The 22,170-nt window shown below is 33.4% G+C and overlaps 2 protein-coding genes and 1 pseudogene across 2 annotated transcripts in view; 1 reads left to right on the top strand and 2 right to left on the bottom strand.

Annotated features, from left to right (window-relative positions):
• LOC143304328 (glutathione S-transferase-like) overlaps positions 1–22,170 on the top strand; it is a 33,357-nt gene that overhangs the window by 7,648 nt on the left and 3,539 nt on the right. The window lies entirely within an intron of this gene.
• LOC117163891 (glutathione S-transferase pseudogene) lies at positions 13,249–14,296 on the bottom strand (annotated as a pseudogene).
• LOC143304324 (glutathione S-transferase-like) lies at positions 16,396–18,926 on the bottom strand. The gene is made up of 2 exons (XM_076626785.1): positions 18,165–18,926; positions 16,396–17,137 (listed from the first exon to the last, which is right to left on the bottom strand). Exons 1-2 carry the CDS (start codon positions 18,399–18,401, stop codon positions 16,970–16,972), a joined length of 405 nt encoding a protein of 134 aa, XP_076482900.1. The 5' UTR covers positions 18,402–18,926; the 3' UTR covers positions 16,396–16,969.

Here is a 22,170-nt window from a genome sequence, read left to right as displayed (position 1 = left end):
CGACGATTCAACGATCGAAAATCAAAGAGAACCAATGTTCTCTCTTTCGATAAAGTATGTGATGATAGCCATTGCCAAAATTATTGATATATTTATCTGGTTGAAGACAATCTAGCAAATTATACAGCAAGCCTAATGAAATAATAATAATCTTTATCATTAAATTGCGCCATTATTTCATAATTTCATTGAAGGATAATAGAAATTCACGAAGCCTTCAAATTGGATTTCATATTATAATAATGTAAACATCGTTTGACGGTATTATCTGGTTGTGAATAGGGTTGATTTGATTCAGACAGCGCCAGTCATCATGACATCGACTTCCTATCTCGTTATGTAACATTCATCAGAATAACAGACGCAATTACCGTCACTGAATTATCTTAATGACATTCGTTATTAATGAGTAAGTGTTTTCGACATACGTCGGAGGTCGCAAATCTTGGATCATCTTTCTTTATTATCTGTTTAGATCCAATCCAGTTCCTTCACAGAACTTCTTTCCCTTCAATTTACCTAATTTAATAATTCTTCAAAATTTTCTCATTTTCATTTCTCATTGCATTGTTTATTATATATTCTACAAACCCGTATGAACACAACGCAATAAATTGACACGATAAAAGCGTTGAGATAATAACAACGAGACAATACTCGACAATAATAATACGAGACAATAATAATCGAAAAGGCTGATGAAACAAAGGAATGAGTAATTTGTAAAGACAGGAAAACAGCAATTAACGTACATCCAGCTACAATTGAAAATAACTTTCTTCGCTTTAAATGAAATTCCAGTCAAATACGTTTTATCAGACTCGACTAACAATCAATATTATTAGCTCAATAAATACTCGAGATTCCCAATATTTTTTGTCGAGTTTCAAATAGAAAGTTAATTACTCGCTTGTCGGAACGTCCATCGGCATCGAAGACCGTGAACCAATCTACGTTATCTTCTCCTTCGTTTCAGGCTGTCGCTGGCGATACCAGTCAACCGCGAAGGTTACTCGAGATGCAGCATGTACGATGTAAATTACACGGAAATTTTGCTAAATGGAAGCCACGTACCGGACCCATCGTGGCCAACGAAAGATTGCCAACAAGGATGGGAATTTAATTATACCACCGTCCCTTATGCGTCTGTGGCATCCGAGGTGACAGAAAATGTTCGACTTGTAATTTCCTGCTTTTTGAATATTTTATCTGTTCCTATCAATCAATCCCTTTATACTGTGTATGTCGTATTCGATTATTTGCATGATCTATTTCGATAAAAAATAAGCGTAGTGTACAATTTTTGGAAAGAAAGAAGAACGATGGAAAGGGTCGAATAAACGTTTGTGGAAAGATCGATAGTTCAGAAGTGGGAAAATTAACAATGTCGATTTCCACAGAGGAAAATTATAGTACGTAACAGAATTACTAGTACATATTGCAGTAATAATTAGTGCATGTAGTGAAATTACAGAGTACATTCTAAATTCAAGCGTTACATTGCCAAATAAAATACAATCTGAAAATGAAACTGAAAATGAAAATACCGGATTGAAAAGAAACTTTAATAAAACGTTATAACGAGCAACAGCGCGAACACACAGATTTGTTCGACATAAATTGCAAGACTTTTTGCTCCAGTGGATTTCCATGAACTTTGCGTCGCTCGTCAGGAGGAGAATTATTCATCGAGGGGTAGGAAGCATCCAGAAGAAGGACGCGAGAACGCGCAGGGTCTTAAGCTTCTCCTTCTTTTTTCCTCAAAGGGAAAGGAAAAAGGACAGAGGCGCGCTTCATTAGGAATTTCGAAACTTTGATCGAAAATTCGTTTAATCGAGGCGTTGAAATTGCTATAAGATTCCCGTGATGCTGATAGTGATCAGAAGTAAATCATTCGACTGTAGTTTTCTGTTGCAGCTGGGATGGGTTTGTCAGTATGATGCACTGCCAACCATAGCTCAAAGTATCTTCTTCATCGGCGCTATCTTCGGAGGATTAATTTTTGGATGGGTTGCTGATCAATATGGAAGAATACCAGCTTTGCTCGGAGCTAATTTAATGGGATTTCTCGCTGGGGTGGCTACTGCGTTCACGGGTAGCTTCTGGCAGTTCACTTTGTGTCGTTTTTTCGTTGGATTCGCCTTTGATAATTGCTTCACTATGATGTACATATTAGGTAACCGTTTTTCAATAATTTCTTTTTTGCCCTGGAATTGAGTTTGAAAGCCACACAGTGGCTACAAAAAGTACTTGTACGTATGTATCCTTATTTCCCAATGAAGCGTCTCTCTTCCTTTTTTTTAAATCAGTCTTTACGTTTCATTTTGATAGCATTAATTATTTATAAGCATGTATGAAAGTATTACAAATGATACGAAAGCTAATATTTTAATCAGTCTTATCTTAAGACTTAGTCTTAATTAATTGGTATATATATAAATGACGTATATATATAAATGATTTACGACTGACGTTTCTACAAGTATATGAATTTTGCAACAGAACTCACGTTGCCATGCAACAATTTAAATGAAATTGAAAACCATTCAAAGTTACGAAGAAAGATGCTTAAATACATATGAATATACATGAGGTCATACATATTTATTTTTCAACTGCGGCGTTTATATCAAAGAGAGGGAGAGAGACAGAGAAAAATTAATTTTCCTGTTTTATAAGAATTTCATGCAAGATAAAAATATGAAACTTTAAGATAGTTGGATTTATATATACCATTGAATATTTATAATATTTAAAGGTAGTTAGTTCGCAATTGTTACGCCGGGAGACTCTCTGCCTGGCCCAGGTCACACACCGCGGGCCAGACGGACTCCAGATGTCCGCTCTTCCGTACGGCGTACCCTCAATAGCCTTAAGCACCCGTCATAAACCTGAGTCACTTGCCTGCTAAGGTCCTTCAAACAAACATCTGTTTCCGAGGAATTTCTCGAGACTATTGTCTACCACGGCTTAACTAAGGAAAGTTGGTTTTTCGCACGTACGCTGTAACTGTCCTCCCACTAACCACTTTCTCTCGAGGGCGGTTAAGACCCTTCGTTTAACCAATTAGAAACGAAGCCTATTCCCTCACTCTCCTAAATAACATCGGCACCAACAAATCCGATGGTCCCGTGCGCTAGACACACCCATCCTTAGCTTTCCTCCGACACATCATCGTCTCCCAGTACTGTACTGATTTTACATCCTTCGAACGGTCAACATCCTTCGAGCGGGTATACACACCCGCAGATCAGTCACTCACTCATCTCGTACATACGCACCAGTGTAACTATCCTCGTTATAAGTTGTGGAATAAACGGTGAAATATAACTTACTACTGTGTCATATTCATTCAACCACCTCTGTTATCTTAATCGAAACAGGGGAACGACTACTTCGCGGCGTCGATTCACCGAATCGTAGCGAGAATTTACGCCTCTCGCTGACGCGTTTTCCTCGCGACCGCGTCTCTCCGCGAACGGTCGTAACAGCAATCATTTTCTATACTAATATTTTCCCTCTGTACTCGCGATCAATTATAATTTTGTTTTCTCTTTTAACGAGACAATATTCTGATTACAAAGGATTAGTTGTTCAAAATTGCTTTTCATTTCTGGACAACTATAGCATACCAGGGTTTTCATAAATTTTCACTTCCCAACGGAAAGCGAAGGTAACGAATGAATGGTTCTACAACGAACGCTTCCACAACTATAAATCCATGTATATATATACATACATACATGTATATGGTTTTAATTAAAATGAACATCTTCTTCTAGCAAACTTATTTAAAATTCGTAAAAATATCACATAATAATATAAAACAATCAAGTAACATTTTAAATATTCCATTGAAAATTCTAATAAATTGTTTAATATAAGATCGATATAATTCATGCTGAATTCATTGTCTGATATCCATAATACAGGCAATTTATAATACAAAATTTTATTATAACTCTACATGAAAAAATTTCAATTATAATACTGTAGAAATATATTTTCCAGTTATTGTTCTAATATCAATATACTGAAGAGAAAATCTAGACTAGTCTCTGTCTTGAAAGATATTTTATACCCTGAAAGTACAGCGTTAAGACCCTGATTGAAACTTTTGAAGAGACTCTGTTGAAACGTAAGAACGCTGATTGAAAGTTCATCAGACGAGTCATTGAAACGAGTTTTCTTGATCGAATAGCAAGTTTGTCCTGCAGACAGCATTCCAATTGTGAAAATCGAGACCAAAGAAACTCAGGTGACGTGCATTAACCCTGAATCGATGACTCAAGCCGAGGTTGGAAAAATTTACAATTTGTTGGACAAAACAAGGCCAAGTTGACGAGATTCGTGAGCAAGTGGCTGGTTCGTTAATGATTTGGCGTTCGAATTTTCTTATTTCTATTCTAATTATCAAGGTCGATTAAACGATTGATCACGAATATTCGACGGAAATATTGTGAAAGAAGGCTCGATCTGTACGAATGTAAATCGTATTTTAATCAATGACTTGAGAAAGTGAGGTATTGATTGAAACTAAGATAAGTGATACTAATTCGTTTCGAGCGCGTAACAAATTACATCATCGGATTCATTGATTTGCAAATAATTCTATATTCAGTTCCGTATTTATAATCGAGCGTAGCGAAGATAAAATGAAAGGGACGTGATTATCCGAGGGTCTCACAAGTAGAGGAAAATCGATGGGAACGAGGAAATCCTTAATTGTAGAAACTGCGTAGAAAATACCGTGGAAAATATCATATATATTTTAATAGAAATATTTTTGTACTTTTTTTTAAACATTAAAACTTTAGAGCTTTAGAAGCTTTATGTATTAGTATACGTATTTATACAGACTTTGAAATTCATAACAAATTTCTCTAGATAGATGCGGATTTTTTGTATTGTTTCGTATGTATACTTGTGTCACTTTTCTTTCTAACGATATTTAGTTAAAAAGTTCGTCTATATCATTTATAATAGATTTTGTTTTTATTTATATTAATGTTAATTTTATATTAATAAAAATCACTGAAATTTTCAGTATCATCATTATTTAGTATCATCGAATTTCTTTCTTCTTTATGTTCCATATTATTATTAAAATTCTCTAATAAACATTCAAGTATCCTATAGAATATTTCCATTATTTTTCACGTATTAATTGCAGTCATATTTTCCATATTTTATTATCGATAAAGTTTGAGTTGGTTCTTTAAATTCCTATTCAACATTCCAGCTAACCAGTCGATATCAATAACACGTGCCTTTCTTCCTGCCAGGATTTATAACTTATTCAAGCAGAACGTCACTCGACCAGATCGTTGAAAGCGTAGAATTCGATCAACTTCATACAACTCACATACAAACTGCAGATAATGCTAACAGTGGGAGGAAAATATGAGACTGCAAAGCGTATAAACCTAGTAGTTTATAAAAGCATTTACATATTTGCCACAGAAAATTTATATGTATGTAGAATATGTGTTATATAAAACATTCTGAAATTTCATTAGCATTGTAATGATTATATTGGTAAAGTTTGAAGCATTTCTGAAGATGCACATAGAAGTTACGAGATATTTAATGCAAACATTTATTTAGTACAAATATACAGCATAAATAGTTATCTTAAACATGTAATAAATGGTTATCAAATATCGGGATTTATTAATATAATAAATGTTTGACTATTTTTATAATTAAATATTTTTGTAATTACTGTGAAATATATAATTACGCTAAATAATTTTGTATCTTGTATATAGATTTTTAAATTTACTTAATTGAAACTCTGCATTATAATAACCGTATTTATAATTCTGACGTCATATTCGATATAATTATTATATGACTTTATTACGATCCTAATGAAATTCCAATATATTCATGAATATATAACAGAAACGTAATAATACTTTGTTGTACTAATTATGATACCATCATATATAATAAATATAAATAAATAAAAAATGTCTATAAATGCTAAGATACTTTTACGAGCCAACAGGCGAGAAGGAAGAAACGAAAGAAAGGAAAGAAGAGAACGAACGTTAATCAGTTTCGAAGCGTTAACAACGTCCTTGCGTTGGACGGTGCTCGCGGTTATCGATTGGTCGCATTGCGAGATATCGGTCAGATTATTATTATTAATACGATCGTCTGTAATTTATCTTTGCTAACTGTGCCGCACGGAATCTTCGTTTACAATAAATGAGTTGTCGCTTTTGATCGAACGGTAACACGATATGAAATTACAGGGTGACGGAAACAGCTGGGAGAAAAGCGAATACTTTTTCTGCGCGAATAATGTAATGTTAAAGGCAGTAAACCTTGAGAGGCGAAGTGATGAAACGAGTGGTCTCAGAGAAGCTTCTTTACGTCTTCTTCTCCTTTCTGTATCCTTTCTATGAGAATAATATCTCGTCTTCAGAAGAGATCTCCTCGCCCTATCTACGCGTTGTAAAGGCAATACAAACTGAATGATACATATATTTAAAAAACGATATTTTGTTGGTTTTATGAATATTGATTTTTATAACGTGAGGTTCTTCTACTCTTATTTTCTATTAAATTAATGATACATATATTTTAGAATGGCTGTCGCAATGGTGATGATGATGATGGTGATGATGATTTGCGAAAGAAGATGTTGAAAATTACAGACAGCATAAATAATATTTAGATTTCACGGAAGTTGATTTTTGTAATGTTACTAGTTACAACTAATTGAAGGTGATTCCGGATTAGAAGCAAGCCACTATTAAGTGGCTAACACGGTTGCTTCATTAAGAGCAATTACTCCCTATTTTACGGCAACTACAAATAGACGTTGTTCACTATGATATATTTCCACGTGTTTATCGCATCTTGTCCTGTTATGCGATTAAAGAGTTACAACCTTGCGTTTCTAATTTATTGGACGTATACGCACCAGACATTAATTTCGTCTACGTATTCGTGAAATTGCGAGATTCATTCATCGCGAAGGTCAGTTCAATTGTTCAAGATAACTTCTCATCGTTTTAATCTGTTTTCTTGTACGAAAATAGAGTAATATTTACTTGTCATTGCACTGTGGATATATATCGATATGTTCGTTCAGGAAGTCAATTGTTTTCATCGAATTAGACTCGACTTTCCGTAGAGAATGTTCGTTTCGACATAAATATGTATCTCAGGCTTATCGATCTTTCAATATCTACCATAAATAGCTTAACAAGGTAACACGCGCTCGTGTTTGAATTATGTAAATGATCCTTTGACTCCAACGATCCGTTTATTCACAGTTAATTTATGATATTGCTAGTTACGCGTGATTCTACCTTTTGTATCTTTAAGAAATACAGGGTGATTGGTAATTGGTGGTACAAGCGGAAAGGGGGTGATTCTACGCGAAAAAAGAAGTCGAAAATATAGAATAAAAATTTAAAAATTTAAAAATTTAAAAATTTAAAAATTTAAAAATTTAAAAATTTAAAAAATTTTAAAAATAACGTCAATTGAGACAACGATCTACAGTGAGATCCGTTATAACGAGACGTGATAAAGTGCACGCGTACCGAGCGAAAATTCAAAGTCGATTTTCTCGAAAACAAAGCCTCAAACGAAAAATTTTTATTCTATATTTTCCACTTCTTTTTTCACGTAGAATCATCCTCTTTCCGCGTGTACCACCAGTTACCAACCACCCTGTATAATTCGTAAATAGAAACGTATTCTTGTCGATAAGTATCGAAACACTTACGGAAATTTAAATGGGCTTGAACAATCATCGGGAAATTATTAAAGTCCTTGTTATTAGATCTAAACACGATTTAATCGTAGAACTAAACACGTTTGTTAAATTAATCTATATATTGTATATCTACTTTTTATATATTTGTAACTCAAATTTTTCTTCTTCATATTGCGTTAAGTTGCCCCAAAAGTTTCTTCCGTTTTATATTATTTTATTGAATTACGTATGATCTATTTTGTCCCAATGAATATAATTCAATAAAATAATATAAAACAAAAAATAATATGCGTCTATTATCTCCTTACGAGACGAAAGAAATTTCTGCGACAACCTAATATATTGTTCCATTCTTTATTCACAGAATATTTCTTTTACAGATGATTCTTCTAAATATTATGTTTTTTATTCCAGTATTAGAATACGTTGGACCAAAGTGGAGGACATTCGTGGCGAATATGTCGATCGCAATATTCTTCACATTTGCAACTTGCATTCTACCCTGGATCGCCTATTATTTGGCCGACTGGAGGATGACCTGTATTGTCACCTCAGTTCCTCTTGTTCTAGCCGTAGGTACGCCATGGTTGATACCGGAAAGCGCTCGATGGCTGGTCAGCCAAGGTCAGATAGACAGGGCCATTAAAATCCTTGGTAAATTCGAGCGAATCAACGGCACCAAGGTGCCCGATGACATCTATAGACGATTCCGGGTAAATAAACCGATTACCGCAATCTTTTCCGTATTTTCTACTTTTATGATCTTTCCTGCTTTATGTGCGTTCTATAAATACCAATTTATATGCCTTTAAGCATATCATATAATCATTTTCTTTGAATAGAAGTCTAATTGGGTCTTTTACGTAATGAAAATTTGTTTACAACCTAGTAATTTTATATCTTATTCATCACCTAAATTGCCAGCGATAAATTGCTGTCAATTTCTGTTATTGTCTGTTATTGTCTATTTCTGTAATGTTATTTATTGAATTTGTATATTGTTTTTATCTTTGAAAATTTTTATACAAATAGATTAAACATTTGGAAACTGCTCAGTCTATGAATAGATCATGGCAATATTAACATTAATGTACGATATAAGGAGATAATCGACTTTCAGAGGTTTGATGTTTTATAAAGTAAAATGAAAAAATTTGCGAACGTCCAAGTAAACTATTTCGAAAGGATCGTCTCATACAAATATAACATAAACTTTCTTCCGGATTTTATCGTAATCTTTGTACACATAACAGATTCACATAAATTTGTAAGAAAAACAGACAAACGACATTAACTAGTTAAAAATTTGCTAATAACAGGAAACCTGTGCCAGAATCTGCAAAGAGGAGGAAGCAGACAAAACGTACTCCGTGTTGGATCTATTTAGAACGCCACGACTACGGAATATCACGATTCTATTTATTGTTATTTGGTTCGTATCGCTATTAAACAGATATCAAATAGATTGACGTAAAATCGGAATTGTATCTTGTAAAAATCTCACGAACAGTTTTATATCTTTTGTCTAAAAATACTTCATTTCTGAAGCAAGGAATTTGCTTCTCACATGAAATATTATAGCGTGATTTTCTTTATCATATGAAATTGTTTTACGAAATATAGGATGGCGATTTCTTTGGTGTTCGATGGTCACGTACGAAACGTCGATAATTTAGGCCTGGACGTGTTTGTTACGTTCACGATTGCTGCAGCAGCCGAGCTGCCTGCTGACACGTTCCTCACGCTCGTTCTTGATCGATGGGGCAGAAGATGGCTGGCGTGTGGTTCCCTCGTCATTTCTGGTATCTTCAGCATCTGGGCTTCTGCCGTTTCCAATAGTTCGTACATTTCGTTTTTATATATTCACCCTTCTATATTACTGATCAATCTTCTAAATAACTTAAGTCGATAATTCTGACTTAATCAGACGAATATTTTTCATTCGTATAACATTGTGCTTTTTGAAAGGAAGAAAATGTATATTTTGGAATATTTATAACATGCAAATGCTTGTAGATTATTTGCTACATTGCTAGAATAGTTTCCAAGCCCTATCATGTATCCGTTGTATAGATATTTTATTTCCCCTTCTACTGCTTTGATCATAAGATCGCTTCGTATTTCCGCATATATCAAAGGGCGTTGGCAATAGTCCTCAAAATGATGGGCTTCAGCGCTCCAGCAGTGCTATATGGCTTTCAGTAGCCGTAATCCATAATACAATCCCTTAGATTCAAATTGGCTAGATTAACGTTTTATAGATAAGAAGCTTATTGCTTGTGCTTAGCTTAGAGCTAAGCACGCTTATATTAAGCTTAGCAAATGCTTGTATCAACTATTGCAGACAACCAGACAAATTACAGACAGATAAAATAATTTCTTCCCTTTTTATTCCTTAAAATTTTCTAAAATTATTTCATGAAAAATTAGAATTAAAAACTAATGCTAAAATTTTTTCTTCAGGTATATATGCAGCTTCTCTGGCAATTCTCGGTAGATTTTGGATAAACATTTCATACAATATCGGTCTCCAATATGCGGCTGAAGTATTACCAACTGTGGTTAGAGCTCAGGGTGTAGCTTTGATACATATAATGGGATACGTTGCTAGTATCCTCGCACCCTTCGTAGTCTATCTCAATGTTGTGTCCTCGTTCCTACCTCTTCTTGTGCTGGGCACACTCGAAATTATGGGCGGTCTTCTGACTCTCTTTTTGCCGGAAACATTGAATAAGGATCTTCCGCAGACGCTGCAGGACAGCGAGGATTTTGGAAAAGATCAGAAGATGTGGGATATACCTTGTATCGGAAGGTAAAATCACATAAAGGAACTTTCGGTCTCCTTTTTTCAAAGATATTCACAGATCTTCAAGCTCGAAGTTCAAGATTCTCAAGCATTCTGTTAGATCTACATCTTCGTATGCTTTCGTATTACTTTCTTCTTAAAATCTGTTAAATCTCTCAAAAGAAAACTGGACTATCTTCTTTCTTCAAATGCTTTTTAAATCTTTTGAACAGAAGAGAAGGATCGAGTTGGGAAGTTATTCAAATCTTTAAGCGATTGGATTCAATATTTTTAAACGCAATGTTTTGACAGGAAACGCGAGGACGAAGAGACACCACCGGTCGCCATGTTCCGATCATTTTCTAAATGCAGTGCGAGGAATTCGATGAGAGCGTCGCTTCGCGGTGAGCCTTTAAGGAGTAGCATGCTACGGAGATCGAGTATAAAATCGAGGAAAAGCGTAAACTCGATCACAGAGGTCGAAAGGCTGTAGCGAAACGTTCACCACGAAGTACAATATTTGTCGCGTTGATCTCGAGCAAAGAATCTTTAGTCTTCCAAAAACGTGCAATACATGTATTAGAGTAAGACAAGTTACTGAATCCAGGAATCTTAAATTCCACCGTCATTAATATTCATTATCACAAAACAGTGGATTTTTATGCAATTATGGGTGATTCGAAGATACGAAAATTTATAGAATGCGAATGACGCAAAATTTTGTAAAATATCCAAAAGTACAGCACTATCGATGATATTTAATGGATAGAAACATACTTTTGCCCAAGTCCTTTCGATTGTATCAAATCTTTCAATTGTATTATTGTATCCACGAAAATATGCATTTGCATAAATATCCGCAATGCAATTATCATCGCAATTTTTCATCAACAATGATTGATTAAAAATTCAAACATTAGGCGAGCGAATAAGAATTAGAGTAAGAACGTAGGTTAAAGTAATTGTCGTAAATTGTCGTGGGTAGTTAATGTTAAAAATTAGTACTTTCCTTTGTTATAAAAGTTCCTGAAATTGTTCGTACAAAAGCTCCATCTTATAGAATATAGTGCAATAATCGTTATACTAGTAAAATAATAACATCATAAATATACAAAATATATTATCGAGATGAAAATAATATGGACAACGTGGTGTATGGCCACGAGTTTTGTACCTTGATCGATGCCAAGATAACAAATTATTATACAAAACAGTGAAGTATCCACGTCTGACATTAATATTGAGTATTACCATTACTGTAATTTAATTTTTAACCGATCCTGAGAATTCCTTAGAACGTAAAAAGTGTAAAATGTTACTGTGCATTTCAAGATTAAATGCACTGTAATTTAGAAACAGTTATGAAGCGGAAACAAATAATTTATTCAGAATAAGAATTCTACGTAATCATGTTAAAAAAAGACGTACTTATAACGCGTTTAAACTCCAAATATGTAAAGACAATAAGGGAAAAAAATTAAACGAAGAATCGTATTTTTTGTAAATTCACACAAGATTTTATCGAAAAAAAAATTAAGATTTTTTGAAGAACGTACAAGACGGAACACGACCAATAAATAAGGGATGTTAAATACAAAAAATAGATTGAAATTTAGATTATGAAATATAAAAAAAATGATATTGCATAATTTACAATTATTTTCGATAGCTTACGTCAGTATGTTGGAGTGTAAACTATAAAATATTCAAAAACTGATACCATTTAGACATAATTTAGAAAAACAATAAATTGCGGAAACCGATAGTTAAATCTCGATACGATCGATACTCCAAAACTCTAATCCTAATAATTACTCAACAATAATAACCGATAATTCATGTTGATTAATGTTTGAACTCCGTTTTTTTTTCTGTATGTGTATACAAATTTTGTACAGTTTGATAAAGCGAAATTAAATTATCATCTTTTTGTACTACTTCAAACATTGAGATTTGTCATCTTCAAGGTCGATCACACATATTTTCATATTGCGGAGTTGCAAGGGTAATTAATTTTGCAATCGGTTTTCCTTTGATATAGATGTGAATACAAATAGCCATTGATTGACAATATACCGAAGCAATTCTAGTTTAATTTGAAGTCATCGATCCTTTGATATTTTTGGAAGAATAGTAAAAGTACAGAGAAAACAAGAAAAAATGGCGTTAACTAAAAGATAGCTCCAATGTATCTCATAAATATTATCTATGTATCATTTGTAAGATGTAAGTGACCAAGATATCGAATTATACAAAAATTGTATGTAATGATTAATACTTGAACGTTACTTACATTTATGTACATGAAAATTTGATCTTTTATTAACTAAGTTATTGATCGATAAAATGACTTCCTACATAATTCTCCGCCTGAACTGAAATGCATATTTTTTTTTACGCAAGCCTTATGTGTAGCTAGCAACGAGCAACCAGATTAATTACTTTACACACGGTCGTATCTTGTTTGCTGTAGGCGAGTTCTCTCGTGTAATCAACGAAGTACTCAACTTTAAAGCGATAACAGAAGAACATTATTGTATCGATAAAAATCATGCTTTCTTCAAAGAAATATGTAACTCGTATTTTTTTTAAAGCAACCCTCATAACGTATTGAATAAAATAATCATACATTTTTTTTTGTTCAACATTTGTAAAATACGATATTATCAAGATCACCAAGGAGGTAATCTTCAATTCTTAATGAATATAATAAAAAACATAATTAATGATTGTTTGATGGTTTTATTATTATCTCTATAATACAAAAGCACAACATCGTGTCAACAGTTTATATAGTTCGTATGTTTCTGTAGGAATACACAAATAATAGTTCTCTATCACAACGTAATCTAAAGGGAAAACCCTAACTAAATGACAAAAATATCGGTAATAGCTGGAACTAATGAATGTTAAAAGCAATCAGTATATTCCATACAAACTTCCATCAACACGATTCGTTCTTCGTTCTCTCAACACACTAAGACCGCAATCTTTAAACGCTTATAAAACCATAAGCAATCGTGAAGTTTAGAATTCGCTAACTGGGCGTCTCTCAATCCAGTTTTTGATCTTGGGCAGAAGGAGGACCTTTTTCTCCAGCAGCTTCAGATTCACGTAATTCTCGATCAGATCAGACTTGTACATAAAGTTCAAATAATCGAGCAGAGCAACGAATGTTAAATCAGCCCAAGAGAGAGTACCATCGTAGAAGTAGCCGTCATTTTCCTTCACTTGCTGGTCCAAACGTTCTAAAATGAACGGCAGCGTCTCTTCAGCAGCCTTGCGTTTTGCAGCTTTGACCTTCTCGTCCTCCTCATAGTGGAAGGCGGCAATTTCTGAAAATTTGTTTTCAGTTAAATACTATTCGCTAATGTTATACTAACTTGAATACAGTCTTGTGCGAAATTTAAATGATACTGAAGATAGAATTGCAATCCTTTTTAATCCTTTGTCTTGTATTGTTGACATACGTGTATCGTTCGATTAAATCAAATATTAAATCGGATTTCAACTAATAAATACCTGAACAGATATGTACTATCCGTTATCAAGATTCTCATAAGATTTATGCAAAACAGCACTGGATACTCACTATGACGAATATCATGAATAGTATCAAGAGTGGCATCAATATGAAGATTTGCCCAGTCAGTCTTTCCAGCTAAGTCATATTGTTTGGCTAAGTAACGGCAAATAGCTGTAGACTGAGCAACCTTCCTTCTATCAGCTACGAGCATAGGAAGCAGGCCATAAGGAGTCACTAAAAACATACAACTAATAGAATCAAAGATTCTATCGAACAAACAGATTATGATGCTTCTTAAATATCTAGCTTCCTGTTATCTGTTTTGGAAAGATATAATTTAATTTATTGATAATTTATCAGCAAACAAAAGGCATTGTCTCCTTAACAATACCTATTGTTCTCCCACATATCTTATAGAGCAATGGAGAGTAAACAATAATCTCTGTTATACTCTGCATAATTGTGTTCTACTTTATTTAGCTACTTTAGTTAAATTAGGAAAGATGAGATTTAAGAAACAGAACTTCTTTAAATTTTAAGCTTACAGGGCTTTATTTCTGGCCAGACGTCCTTTTTGATACGTTCATCTTCAAATGGAATACTAGCATAGCTGAAGAAGAACGGATTGGTTCTGCCAATGCCGTAACTGGGAAGTAAGTCAATTTATAGAGCGGCATCTTCCTGGAAGTATAATATATACAAAGTAAAAACAAAGAATCATTGATGACAAGAATTATATTATTACAAATTATGAAGTATAAGACAATTTAAGTAAAAAGCATCAACTACTAACTACTCGCATAGCTATTTGTATCTTTATATTTTAATATAGCTTAGATATAAAAAGAATATTATTTTTGGATGTAATAATGTATAAACTTGCGCCAAATATTATAACGAAATATTGCACTTTCTATTTAAGTAGGATAGACATATTACCGGCATTTATCTTTTTTCTATAGCAATGAAATTGTTTATAAAAAAGTTTATAAGAAAACTATCAATTAATGCAAACAACGCATTTCAAAATATTAATTACATTCGCGCGATTCGTTATCCCTAGTATTAATTTAACCATATGGTCCTATACACCCAAGACCCTCTAACAGTAATTTAGTACCATTACTAGTCGTATGTACAATGTATGTTTGTATACAACTTTCGTAACTACAAAACATTCAGCAGTGATTATATATTCTTCCAAACATAAGAAACATTTTCTAATTGCATACTTAAATTTATCGATCAATTATGAACATATGATAACATTTATTTCTTTCAACTACTAATTTTCAAATCCTCTGCTGTTCCGTTAATTGAACGACGCGCCGACTTTTCGTACAAGTATCTTGTATCTTATCTGTATTATTTAGTTATCAATAAAGAAGAAACATTTTCTAATTGTATATTTAAATTTATCGATCAATTATGAACATGTAATAACATTTATATCTTTCAACTACTAATTTTTAAATCATCTGCTGTTCGGTTAATTGAAGGATGTCGGCTGTCTGTAGAAGTATTTCATATTTATTATTTAATTATGAATAAGGAAAAAACATACAAAATATAGCTTTTAAACGGTTTATTATTTATAAAGAGAAACTTTGACTCGAGATATATATACTATATATATACTATTTACTTACAATTTTTTTTTTAAGATTTCAAAGTCGAAACAAGCACAGGAAATTTCCAAGCCGGTTAACAGAAACTTGAATGAGACAAAAATAACCTTTAGATATCTATATGTTCTTCTTCCCCTCTGTTGCTTCCACGTAACTCTTATCCTATTGGTGGAGCTGTGCTGATATGTGAAATTATGTCTACATAAAAACATCCGGAAAGACTCATTGAATGATTTTATAGTTTAAGGTTAATAAATTTCCATAAATTAAAGTTGAAAATTTATGAGAACATGTTTTCTGTAACAAAACTTAGTAAAAACAAACTAGTAAGGTTTATAGATTCTTTAATGATTATGTACGTATTCATAAACTAGTTCGATAAACATCGTTGGATAAAACGTCGAACAACACACAACATTGAAGCGCGACATTTCAAATTCAAGGACAAATATTGCGAACAAATGATATTAAATTTACAATAATCTCATGTAAGAAAAAATAAAAGGGATAAAGGTAGTACAGAAGATAGAAAAATCTATAAAACTGGTGGCTGGGAAATAGAAAATATATAAATTTATGTTATTAGAGTTTAGTACTTCTGTCGATCAATGTGTTACGACCGTTCGCGGAGAGACGCAGTCGCAGTAGCGAGAGGCGTAAATTCTCGCTACGATTCGGTGAATCGACGCCGCGAAGTAGTCGTTCCCCTGTTTCGGTTAAGATAAGAGGTGGTTAAATGAATATGACACAGTATAGTAAGTTATATTTCACCGTTTATTCCAACAACTTATAACGAAGGCAGTTACGCTGGTGCGTATGTACGAGATGAATGAGTGACTGATCTGTGGGTGTGTCCTACCCGGTGGAAGGATATTGACCGTTCGAAGGATGTAAAATCAGAACTGTCTTGGGAGACGATGCTGTCTCGGAGGAAAGCTAAGGATGGGTGTGTCTAGCGCACGGGGCCATCGGATTTGTTGGTGACGATTTTAGTTAGGATTTTAGTTCAAGCTGAGTTGACCGTGATTCAATTCACGAATATCGGAGAGGAAAAGTCGTAATTCACAATATTACACACAATAATACCTTCACATAAAGGAACACAGCTCAGATGAGACTTTTTATAGTTAAACTTTAAACGTACTCATAGAAACGAAATTTTTTCTTTAAATAGAACTGTTACATTTTACGACACGTATAACATCGAACATTTACCAACATAGCGATGCCAGCGTACATATATATATACTGGTGTACTGGTCATCTTTTTTCCACACGTTTTTAGCTTTTTAGCTGTTTGTGAATGGGCGCCTAATCAGCCAATCAGAAATGGCTGGTATTCTATGAATCCTTTTCTTCAATGCTCGAAGAGCTGGATATTTATCCAAAGCTGATGCCCCAAACATATACTCGAAATTTTCAAGGGCCGCTGCAAACACGAAGTCCGCCCATGTCGTCTGAAAAAAGGTTTGTATACATTTATTTTGTACCTCCTCTATTAAACAATTTCTTTAATTTACCTTGAAAAATGTGAAAAATCGAACTCTTAACTAAAGATCACTAGCTTTTTAGGAAGAATTTGGATTTTTATTTTATTGTCAGAATTTAATGGATAATTTTAGAAACTTCAACCTTTGGAGGTATTTGTTAATTAAAAATGACAAAACTGGTATTATGTAAAAAAGAGTAATGTGTATCCTGAATCAATGTCGAATGGAAATTAGACAGTTCTATAAAAATAATCCTTCTCACGATTCCACAACTTCATAGCTTAATTAAATACAATTCTTCGGCGATATAATTACAAATACATTTACAGGAATTGTGTAATATGATAAATATCTCGTTAAAGAAATTGAAATCGTAAACTGTAGATTCTAGTATTCTTTCACTTTCATGTTTCCTATGAGCCCTTCAATCGCTAAATATTTTGCAATGAAACACGTATTATTAAACAACATAATCATACTAAATTAATTTAATGTGACTATTTATTATTGTTATATAATAACACAGTGATGAAAGAAATAAACTGGTCAAGTAATCTAAGGGACGATAATACGTATCTATGTCAGTGACAGTGAGAAAAATTCAGATATCTGTACTTAAGTGATTACACTTATAAGTATCATTATATATTATATAAATATGATATTTCGAATGGTATCATTTATCACTCATTAAACAAGAGTGTCATATCCAGAGAAATGATTTTACATATCTTAATCTTTGCTTTGATTACGATAGTAATAATTTCTATCAAACTTGATGAGGAAGATACATGAATAATTATCTAAAAGCTGAAAATCTTGGCAAATTCATTTGTACATAAACTAACAGGAGTGAATTTTAAAGATACACTCTGCTCTCAACAATTAAAGCTGTCTTGTCGCAACAAAGTTTCAATAATTTTTTATGGACAACATGGCCCAGTTTGCACAAAGACTAAAAATTTTAACATTAAATTTGGATAAAAAATCTTACGGTAGAAGGAATGATATATCCTTTATTTTTGCCAATAATCTGGTCGAATTTAGTCAAGTAAAATGGTATTGTTTCGTTCAAAAGTTGATTCTTCCTCGCTTCCTTCTTTTCAGGATTCTCCTCCATGCGATAGTAGCAGATATCTGAAACGTATATGAAACCAACCGTTACGTTCATTTGTGTTTTTCCCCCCAAACGAAGAGAAAATAAGTTGTGAAAGAAGGAGTAGTCTCTCATAGTTCTTACAATTTCTTCATTCTCTTTGCTTTCTTCAATATTGCCTCAACAAGTTCCTGTGGTCACGATACTTGAAATGTATACAATGTTACCAGCGTGGAAATTGTCTTGGAAACTTGGAAAATCTTTCAAGAGGAACGACATTGCTAACTGAGATTCGAGAAAGGAAAGGTAAGTAAATCCTTGCTTCTACCTAGAGCTTTTTTATTTACTTCTGACGAGTAAAGTACTGTTATTAAAATTTGATTAAAAGTACCAAGAATGTCGAGATATAAACAACCATTTGTGGAAAGGTCAGGAGAAGCAGAATTATCGAATAAACGTTATATAACTCTTAGTGATTAAGTAAGAGAAGAGAAACGAGAAAAAAGTCTTTTATCTAGGTCTTAATAAAGTATACTATATCTATCTAATTGTATACTTAAATTTATCGATCAATTATGAACATGTAATAACATTTATTTCTTTCAACTACTAATTTTTAAATCATCTGCTGTTCGGTTAATTGAAGGATGTCGGCTTTCTGTAGAAGTATTTCATATTTATTATTTAATTATGAATAAGGAAAAAACATACAAAATATAGTTTTTAAACGGTTTATTATTTATAAAGAGAAACTTTGACTCGAGATATATATACTATATATATACTATTTACTTACAATTTTTTTTTTAAGACTTCAAAGTCGAAACAAGCACAGGAAATTTCCAAGCCGGTTAACAGAAACTTGAATGAGACAAAAATAACCTTTAGATATCTATATGTTCTTCTTCCCCCCTGTTGCTTCCACGTAACTCTTATCCTATTGGTGGAGCTGTGCTGATATGTGAAATTATGACTACATAAAAACATCCGGAAAGACTCATTGAATGATTTTATAGTTTAAGGTTAATAAATTTCCATAAATTAAAGTTGAAAATTTATGAGAACATGTTTTCTGTAACAAAACTTAGTAAAAACAAACTAGTAAGGTTTATAGATTATTTAATGATTATGTACGTATTCATAAACTAGTTCGATAAACATCGTTCGATAAAACGTCGAACAACACACAACATTGAAGCGCGAAATTTCAAATTCAAGGAAAGATAAATAACAAATATTGCGAACAAATGATATTAAATTTACAATAATCTCATGTAAGAAAAAATAAAAGGGATAAAAGTAGTACAGAAGATAAAAAAATCTATAAAACTGGTGGCTGGGAAATAGAAAATATATAAATTTATGTTATTAGAGTTTAGTACTTCTGTCGATCAATGTGTTACGACCGTTCGCGGAGAGACGCAGTCGCAGTAGCGAGAGGCGTAAATTCTCGCTACGATTCGGTGAATCGACGCCGCGAAGTAGTCGTTCCCCTGTTTCGGTTAAGATAAGAGGTGGTTAAATGAATATGACACAGTATAGTAAGTTATATTTCACCGTTTATTCCAACAACTTATAACGAAGGCAGTTACGCTGGTGCGTATGTACCAGATTTTTTTTTTTTTATTTATTTGTTGAAATTACAATCAATTCTCGCGTTGAGAATATGTACGAGATGAATGAGTGACTGATCTGTGGGTGTGTCCTACCCGGTGGAAGGATATTGACCGTTCGAAGGATGTGAAATCAGAACTGTCTTGGGAGACGATGCTGTCTCGGAGGAAAGCTAAGGATGGGTGTGTCTAGCGCACGGGACCATACGGATTTGTTGGTGACGATTTTAGTTAGGAGAGTGAAGGAAGTGGCTTCGTTGTTAATTGGTTAACGAAGGGTCTTAACCGCCCTCGAGAGAATGTGGTTAGTGGGAGGAAAGTTGCAGCATACGTGAGAAAAACTAACTTTCCCTTGTCCAGTCGGGGTAGACAATAGTCTTTAGAAATTCTTCGGAAACAGACGTTTGTTTGGTTTGAAGGACCTTTTCTAGGAAATCTATGAGATTTATGGAAGGTACTTGAAACTATGGAGGATACGCTGCGAGTATCCGGTGACATCTCGTTGCCATATTGCTCGCGGTGCGACGTAACAAAATGGAATAGAAAGATTATACCACAGACGAAATTATACTTTATACTTTATTATACTTTATACTTTATTATTACATTACATCAATTGACATCTTTGGAATTACAACGATTCGATACACATTTTAACGTTTTAAACGTTTTAACGTTTAACATTCTAACATTCAGTTAGAACTTTGTATTGATTAGAGATATTGTAACGACCAGAAATATCGATACATATATCAATACTTTTACCTCGAAATTCGTAGATTCGTACCCTTCATTGTCCATACAAATTGTGTCATATATGTCCAAACCAAATTTAATTTCCAATTTAAAACCAAAATTCTTTTTCGAAAATGGCACTTCCAATTCTTCTTATTCTCACTATTTAATTGCTAGCCGTATCAAGTAACAACGAAAAAAATAATAATATCTAAACGTTAAGCAGGTCCATATTTTGGGGGATACAATTAAAAAAGTAAATCGTCGGTGGAATATTGTTTCACCTATCAAGAATTTTGGAAGATATAATTAGAAAGGGTAGAAAATTGTACTCCTTATCGAGCATTTTTTAAAATATAATTGAGAAAGTGGAATCTGGATAGAAAATTGTTTTACCTACGAAGCATTATAAAAAGTAAGTTTAATAAAACTATACCTTGGATATTTCATATATTTTTTTCATATTATACGCATTCGTTAAAATTTTACACTCCCAAACATCCTGCTATACTTGCACAAAAAAGCGCAGTCTAGTAATATCCCCCTCACTGCTCCTCGCATTTTCTTTCTAATCATCTCTCGTTCGCTTTTCCTGATATTATTCTCAGCGTAAGTTCAGAGTGGCGGTTTTTAAACTCAGGAACGCGCGGCTGTTCGTTAAATGAAATATCAAACGTAAGAATTGCCGCAGTCTTAACGCGAGATAATTCATTTCGTGGCACAGAGCGCACGTCGTTGAATATTAATTCATATCTCATATAAGTTGCGAATAAAAAAAGCAGATAAAAGAGGACAAAAATCCGATAATTACCGCGAATCTTTACGCAATTTCAAGAAATACAAAAGAAATTTGTTTGTAAGCATGCTACTAAGTATTATTAGAAGTACTGTACTTTCGATATTTTACATATTCTTGCATATTTTCTACATTTTTCTGTATTTTTGTATCCTTAAACTTTCCGTAAACGCGTAAACGTCTGCGTTCTGACAATGACAAGGAAGATTCTACTGATAAAAATAAAGCATCGAATTTCACCGAACTCTCAGAAATGTAATTCTCAGATCACATAAATTAAAAAGAAAGAACAAAAGAAAATACAAATATATATATATACATACGTAGCCACAAATCAATTTGGATCACGACAGATAAAATAGGTAGCAATAATGTCTCCACGAACATTATCATAATTTATTGGAATTTACATAAAAGCCAAAGAATGCTATTGTTTCAATGACACGGCGTTTTGTCGAGTTAGATAAATACGAATTGTGTGTTTGAACAAGTGTTCGGTCGTGTTTCACGCGACGAAAAAGGAAATCACAAGACAAGGTGTCGCCTCGTTGGAAGCAACAAATCGCAATACGAGGGTGGAAATTGGGTAACACCGGGAGGATTACGAGGGATGAGAAATCTGTCGAGAGCGTGAAAGGCTCGCGGTCACCGGGTTTCTCCAGTTCTGTCGCTTTTAACGCCGAGTTCTTCCGCTTCGAGGATAGAAGCTGCGAAATATCGAGGCCATTGTCCAAAGATTTTCAAGAATATCCGATGCAAC

The sequence above is a fragment of the Bombus vancouverensis genome, unplaced genomic scaffold (assembly GCF_051014615.1).
Source record: "Bombus vancouverensis nearcticus unplaced genomic scaffold, iyBomVanc1_principal scaffold0030, whole genome shotgun sequence".
Lineage (NCBI taxonomy): Eukaryota > Metazoa > Arthropoda > Insecta > Hymenoptera > Apidae > Bombus > Bombus vancouverensis.
The sequence above is the reverse complement of the archived record's forward strand: the minus strand, read 5'-3'. Positions and strand labels throughout refer to the sequence as shown.